Source organism: Aulostomus chinensis, chromosome 2 (genome assembly GCF_037954235.1).
Source record: "Aulostomus chinensis isolate RoL2024-O1b breed Wild chromosome 2, RoL_Achi_v1.0, whole genome shotgun sequence".
In the NCBI taxonomy this organism is placed as follows: Eukaryota; Metazoa; Chordata; class Actinopteri; order Syngnathiformes; family Aulostomidae; genus Aulostomus; species Aulostomus chinensis.
The window spans coordinates 19,394,092-19,402,016 of record NC_141321.1 but is presented as its reverse complement, the minus strand read 5'-3'; the positions used below and the strand labels follow the sequence as shown (position 1 = coordinate 19,402,016).

The 7,925-nt window shown below is 38.1% G+C and overlaps 1 protein-coding gene across 1 annotated transcript; it reads left to right on the top strand.

The window, feature by feature from the left end:
- The first annotated feature begins 470 nt into the window (after nt 1-470).
- On the top strand, nt 471-5,928 carry tmem9b (TMEM9 domain family, member B). The gene is made up of 5 exons (XM_086182941.1): nt 471-688; nt 1,606-1,697; nt 1,790-1,898; nt 2,525-2,659; nt 4,636-5,928. Exons 1-5 carry the CDS (start codon nt 617-619, stop codon nt 4,789-4,791), a joined length of 564 nt encoding a protein of 187 aa, XP_086039067.1. The 5' UTR covers nt 471-616; the 3' UTR covers nt 4,792-5,928.
- Nucleotides 5,929-7,925: the final 1,997 nt, after the last annotated feature.

The following is a 7,925-nucleotide window of genomic DNA, read 5'->3' as shown; positions in this document are numbered from 1 at the left end:
AAACATTTCTGACATGACACTTTTTATTTCATTACATGATCCACATTTAAAATATGTCATGATTCTATAATAATTTGTTTAGTTGCTTGTTACTAAATTTTTATATACCATGCATTTCATCATATAACTAGCCCTGTACCACTACAATAAGAAATGACCTAAATGGTCCCTTCATATAAAGTTTGGTCGTCACTGTTTACCAGGAAGCTGATTCATAGGGTATGTTCGGTTAATGCCTACCGTAATTAGCCAGAGCGGTGCGTACCTTCAAATGAGTTTACCTTTATGATCTGAACTAAAATTAGTAGTGATAGTATCATGGTTGAAATATAAATCATTTACTGCATTGAAAACAATAAACACCCTGGTGTCTTCGTTGAATATTACTGATATGCCCGCCCGCCGGGACGTTTCTTCATCACAATCGAGCACCATACTCGGAAATGGACCGCCATCTCCGGAAACTACTAGTCAGCTGCTGAGAACCTGTTTATCCCAGAAGTAGCTTGATGGCTAACGTTGTCAGTTGTTAAGTGTATATCACATCTCTGGTGGGGTTTAAGGAAACAAAACCTATTGGGTTTTGTTTTTTTTTAGAAATTCAAAGTTTCTGAAGATGAAGTCTGTTTTTCTTCTCGAGGCTTCTGTCCTTGCGTGTTTTGTACTGTGGAGCCAAGTGACAGCGAAGGTAAGGCTAATGCTAGCTAACGTCAGGTTGACCAGCGACACGGGTCATGTTCCCTTGTTTGACATCTCATCCCGTTTTAAGGTTTTTATTTTATTAGGGCCTGAGCCTGAAGGTACTTCCGGCGAAGACCCTATTATTATTATTATTATTATTATTATTATTATTATTATTATTATTATTATTGATTTATTCACATTCCTAGAATGTAGTTGATGCTTTGACGACAACCAACGCTCAGTATTTATTGCTTTTTCTGGTTAGTGTGGTTACACTTAATTTTATACCAGCTGCATATTACGTGTACATGTATTACTGTATGAAGTTACGTCTTGGTAGAAGTAAATGAACTCGAACGACTGTATTAAGGATTCTGTATTACATCCGTTGCTAAGCAACCTGTATGCTGCTTAGGTTACACAATGTTATCTAAGGTTATGTTAATCATTTATAAATTAGCTGAATCTAAATGATGACATAAATGGTGGCATACACTTATTACAAATTGTACAAATAACGGGACAGAAAAAATGCAATGGTGCAAAATAAGAATACAATGCGGACTTGATCTATTACATGTAAGTGGTTCATACTAATATATATATATATATATAGATAGATAGATAGATAGATAGATAGATAGATATTTGGGTGGGTTTGTTAAAGTCTTTCATGAGTATTTTATAAAATATTTTATATATCTGATATTTTACTTGGGTATTATTTGTTTGATCTTTCTGCCATTTTCCCTTTTGCTGGACTTTTTTTACATTTATTTATTTAAAGTGTAACTATCTTTATCTTTGCCTCAACTGTAGAATTTTGGTTGCAATTAACCACCTGAGAGTGTTTGTCTTAGATGTGAAACACTGTCTAACACAACAGTAGAAATGTGTAAGCGTATGATCGATCTCCCACAGAATTCCGAGGATATCCGCTGTAAATGCATCTGTCCGCCATACAGAGACATCGAGGGTCAGATCTACAAACAGAACGTGTCTCTCAAGGACTGGTATGTGAAGTGTTCTCAAATCATGCGTGCTGACCACATTTCTCTGAGTAACAGTACTCTTCTACATACATGTTTTTGCTCTTTTTTCCCAGTAACTGTCTCCATGTCGTCGAACCCATGCCAGTCGATGGAAAAGACGTGGAGGCATATTGTTTACGATGCGAGTGTAAATATGAGGAAAGAAGCTCGGGGACCATTAAAGTAGGTTGATTATGAATTCCGCACTTCAGATAGAGGGAGTCATTTGTGGTCTTTAGGGCAACTAGAAATAATTAATTTCACGCGCTTGAGCTGAAACATGAAGCTGATTATTGGTTAGTGATTGGACAGAATAATTATCAGCAAATACACTGATTATCAGTTAATTATTAAAATTGTAATCTGTCTCTAATTCCAGCTTCTCAAACTACCTTTACAGGATGTGATAGCAAAGTGAAAATTTGGAGTGTTTTGTCCTTTCAAATAATTTAAAAAATAACTTAGAAAAATAGTCTCTCATCGGTTTCTCATTTTTAGTATTGGATGGTATCTTTTTTGTGAAGAATAAATCTGTTATATACTTTACAACAGCTCTTATAAAATGCGCATCAAAATTTAATTCAAGGTTGGGTGTCAGATTTTTCTGTGCAATCACTTTGAAACCTAAAAATTTACTTTGAGATTTGGTTAATCCATAACCAAATCTCATTTTTCAGTAAATGGACTGATTTAAGGTTTTGTGCTTAATGATTGCGTTGAATAAATCACCAATCAATTTTCTACTTATTCTTAAATGTTACTGCATATTTTCAATGTTTTAGATTACAAATAATTGTTGTTATATTTAGGTGACCATCATAATGTACCTGTCTATTTTGGGCCTGCTGCTTCTCTACATGGTCTACCTGACCCTCCTGGAGCCCATGTTGAAGAGACGTCTGTTTGGACACTCGCAGCTCATCCAGAGTGATGATGATGTTGGGGTATGTGCACCGAGTCACCCTCTCACTCTCTGAAAAGCAAATAACTCACTCCACTCAGTAAACATGACACTGACAACAGAAGAAATTAGTAAATTAATATTAAAAAAATCACATGAACCATGTCACAGGCTCATATGGTTCTAAGAAAGCTGGAAAATCCTGGAATTTGTAGATAGTAATTTGTGAGAAAGTTGCTAAGTGACACTGAGAGGAAGTGCTGACCTCTGCTCTTGTGTTTACGTTTGGGTCAGTAAACTTTATTTACCCCACTGTCACATGGAATCCATCCCATCTAGATAAAGTTTGACAGGGTTGTGGCTCTGATTGTATAAAAAGTGGTTGAGGTGGATTTGTTTGTCCTTTGCTTTGCTACAAAGTCTATAATGACCAAATTACACATAAAGGGCATAGCAGATAATTTTGTAGGAATCATCTTCTGGCTGAAATAAACGTAGCGTTTGGTGCGATGTTTCAAAGCAGCCAACTTTAAACGGGGAGAAATGGAGGGTTGGAAACTGTGCTTTTCTTGTGCTGCATCAGATATGTTTTAATGTGTAGGAAGCCGCAGCTCTGCAGGGAAAGTTCTGGGGTTTTTGTTTGTTTTGTAACAGCAGTGCTGCAGCAGGTGTCTTGTCACTGTGACATCAGTTAAGTTTACCATACTAAACCAGTGTTTCTCAACCACTGGGTCAGGGCCTGCGGGTGGGCCTTGAGTGCCCTCTAATGGGCCATGTAAGCTGACACTTTTTTTCCCTTTTTTTCGGTGGAGGGAAATCAAGTTTGAGTAAAGTAAAACTTAAGCACTTATGTAAATATATCAAAAATAAGAACATGCTCGGACAGCATTAAGTTAATTGAGAATATAATGACGACACATTATTAGGTCCAAAATAAATCCATCTTTAAATGGCAGCGGGAATTTTAGAATAATAAACAATCTCTTGAAGCAAACAAGCATAAAGCTCCTGGTTATTTTTATTGTTATTATTTAATTTTAGGGCTCCCATCTGTATCGCAGGAACTGGTGGTATATCAAAGAGAGAATAATAATAAAGATGGAGAAAATTTGTTACGAATTAGGACAGAACAATAATTACTGACCGACTTCAGTAAAGACATCTGAAGCTTGGGCTCACCTGTGGTCGTTTGCAAGAAGAGGAAAGGTCAAACATCTTCAGCTCCTCTATTGAAAGGCTCTGACGAGTGTGCTGACCTGGCTGCCTCTTTTTGCCCTGTCCTGCCTCTTCAGTCTCAGCTCCTGACCTACTATTAACACCAACCTTCTTTTCCTGGATGGTATTATGGTTGTTTGTACAGTTGTAAATTGCACTGCCTGCTTATTAACTACAACCGAAGCTGACCTGAGTCTAGAACAAGTCATCCATGAGGGAAGTCTTTTTAAAAATAAATCAACAACCAGCTCGTTTTTATTTTGTTTAGGTTAATGTAGGAAACAGTAATAATACAAAAGAAATTATTACCTGGAACAAGGAAGGGAGAAGATGTGTAAAACTTTGTGGCAAAGCAGTAGAGAAAACTGGAAATGTCAGTTAAACTAGATTTATTGTTTTTAAATCGTCATTGAACCAGAACAACAGTGAGAGAGATGTGTAACTGGAAGTATTGCTGCTTCATTATGACTCCAGAAATGGTGGGATTGTAACATTTAGTCATGGAGTCCAGTCCAGTGATGATGATCCTCAACCCTTCATAGTTCTGACCTGAGTATAGTAGCAGTGTTGACTTATTTTTGCACTTATAAAAGCTACTAAGAGCGACTATTTTGAGATCATATTTTACAAATTTGATTTTCCAATCTGTGACAAAAGCAGGCAAATCACAAAGATGCAGAAATGATTATCAGGTAGTTACCCTTGTAGGAATGCTAAAGGCCCATTGCTAAGCTATGCTATATTTTGATAAAACTTTATCAAACCTTTTAAGCCGATCTTTTGTTCTTTGTTCTTTATCTTCAGGACCAGCAGCCGTTTGCAAATGCACACAACGTCCTGTCGCGTTCACACTCTCGACCTAATATGCTGAACAAAGTGGAGCATGCCCAGCAGCGCTGGAGGAGGCAGGTCCAGGAACAGAGGAAGTCGGTGTTTGACCGCCATGTTGTTCTCAGTTAAACTGTCCTGGACAAGGTGGAGCAAAAACCAACAAACAAGAAAAAAACCCCACTGTGACCAAGCCCTCAATCTGTGTCTCTTCCTCTTTCTCATTTATGGTTTATATCTCGTTCTGTGTGACTCTGTAGAGCAGAAATAGGTCAAAGCTGGTAACTGTTATTTAGTCTGCAGGCAGCACCAGAGATTACAGTCAGTCGATTTTTTTTGCACATTGTCGAATGAAAAGTCTTAAAAAGCATTTTCCAGGAGCAGAATTTTATCCTTGCCTGCGGTCCAATTTGCAGAAGTGCCAAGTCACCAGAAAATTTGTAATGGAAATGTGATGGTAGAGGCTAATGATTGCCAGAAAAAACCCTTCAAGTTGCTGTTTAGCAACTTGCCAGAGTCAGATGGAGTCCAACGCTGACCGTTCTACCAAATTTTACAAGCCACTCCAACCAGGCTCGATTAAAGGACCAACCTCTCACCCCAACTGCTTGACTGCAGTCCTGGTCTGTTAGCATGGAGCTGGTAACTTTTCTCCAGTAACTATCAGGGGAAAAGATGTGGACTCAGCTTTCCTTGGAAATGCACATTTTCTAATAAATCTTTTATAAATATGTTTTCAATCCTTCATTCATTTAGAGTCTGGTAGAGTCTGAATTAGTCTTTGAATTCATCACATTAAGTTTGATCTTTGAGAGTCGTTCTAACCTTGTTGCACAATATCTTGGTGATGTCATACACTCATACATTATCTGCTTTTTAAAATTAAAGGGGAACTCCTCAACCTTCCGAATAGTCGTTTGGGTAAAAAGGGAGGTTCCTATTACCGAGTGTGTTCCAGAACACGTCAAACTAAACGTCACATCGCAGCTCGTCAAAGGAGACAAAGAACATCTCACTTCTTCATTGCCTGACACACAGCTTTCATCTGTGGGTTTGAAGTGTATTTTCTATATATTTGGAGTGTGTGTCTTCATCAAGGTTCTGATTCATTTATTGTTAACAGGCAGCAGTAGTGCTATTCTGACCTCCAAGAACCCGGTGGTGTGTATAGATGAGCTGAGTGGATCAAGAGCTGCTGCAGTGAAAGTGTCTTAACTATTGTGTGTGTGAAACCTTTAACTTTGAAATAAATTGATGTCATCTTTGTGATTTAAGCTTTTCTTTGCATTTATGTTTTACAGCAGTCACAGGCGGAACCAGAGACTTTGCTCTTACAAGTACTTGAATTTATTTATGTGATGGACACAGAACTGGATTTACCTGGCTTGATCATACAGTTAACAAAACCTGGAAAAATCATGGAGTTTGAAAAAAAGCTATTTCAAGGAACAGATTAAAAAAAAAATAAAACCAGAACACAATTGAAACCTCAGTTATTAACATCTCAAATACCTGTAAATAATAGGACATTAATATTAACAGAGAAACTCGTCTATGGTTAATATTGAGTTACTTTATTAAGGGTTAATGGATATTAAAGGTAAAATGTGCATGAATCCTGATAATGTCACACACATTGTTCTCAAAAAACTTGTACACATGAAATAACTTCATTGTACCACATTTTACTGTAACCTTTTCAGCTGACCGATTCTCTGGAAAATTGCAGACAACACTTGACGGACTAGAAAGAAATCACAATGACAGCGTTTTCATTGGTATTTTTGAGCGCCAGATCAATGATGCGTCATCACGCTCCCTGTATTACACGCTTTATTTGCGTTGCTGCTTATTTCCAAATGTCTCCAACAGCATCATCCTGGAACCTTGTGCGATGAGGTGAAACGACCACATCATTTTTTTTGTGGGCGAGTAAATCTCCAACTCTTGATCTTCTCTGTGGATCAATAAGCAGTTAACAGAATTGCCTTCTTGAGGAAACTTTTCCTCACTCCAGAAATAAAAAAAAAAAACAAAAAAACCTGGAAACTCCCGGGAAACTCATTTAAAACCTCTGGAGCAGAACTCGCATCAACGCGCAGGCCATCTCTGCTAAATATCTGATCACCATCATATTTTTTTCAGAAAGTCGAGTGATTTACAGAGCCCTGCGTCACCATTTCCTGTGGTCCACTTTTCTTTTTTCCCCTCTTAGCAGCTAAACGGAGGAGACGATTTTTTCCGCAGGAAAAAGAAAAAAGAAAAAGGCATTTTCAGTCTGCAGAGAGAGAAAGCGACAGTCTGCTAGAAGAATGGATCAGTGAACAAACCCTTCAGCAGCACACGGCAGCAGGTAGGACCCTCGTTGTCTCCATGAAACGCTGCAAACAGGCACATCTGAGCACTTTCTAACGCTTTTAAGGAACTTTTAGGGTTTTTTTTTTCTGGCATCTGTGACAGATGAAGAAAAAGGAAGGGGGATGTCCCTGTGTGTTCTTGAGTCTGTTGTGATGTAAACGTGATTCATGTGATAAAGCCTGGAGAAAAGCTCTGACTTTGTTTGGCGTTTCTTAACGTTTTAAACCATAAAGTTTGCTGTTCAGGAGGAAAGTATCTCTTAAGTCCAGAGCTGCATTTACAGTGTTTGTCCTACAGGTGGCGCCTAAGCCTTTGAATATGCCTCAATTCGGGTTGTTCTTTGCATACTTCAGTATTTTGCCAGTTTTGCTTTGCGTCTCAACATGTTTCAAATTAATTATCTATCAGTATCCCTTGACTCTCTCTCCTTCTCTCTGTCTCACTTACACACACAGACACACACAGACACACACACCCTTCAGTAGCCCTCAAGGTATCTGAGTCAACTGATGTTGTGGCTGCTGAACTAAAATGTGGTGAGATAAAGCAGCGACCTTGTGCTAAACTTCCCTCAGCTTGGCTCTGACTCTACACAGTATTAAGAGAACAGGAAAAATGCATCTGCTTTCTGGACACAGCATCGCCCTTTGACTTGTTCATTTATTATTTAAACAAATTAATCTTTATTTTTTTTTTTAAACTCCTCCTACAGGGTTTATTCAGTTCTTGTGAAATTTGGTTGGTCTAATCCTCAGATCAGCTTGCTGACATTGTAACTGCTTTACTCTTTCGCCCCATGAAGTTGCTGCTGAGGCAGTGATGAATAAGAATCTGAAGCAAAGAATTGGAAAAACTGATATGGTGCAATATTGTGCAGGATTTTTAAATACCTGGAGCTATGACATCAT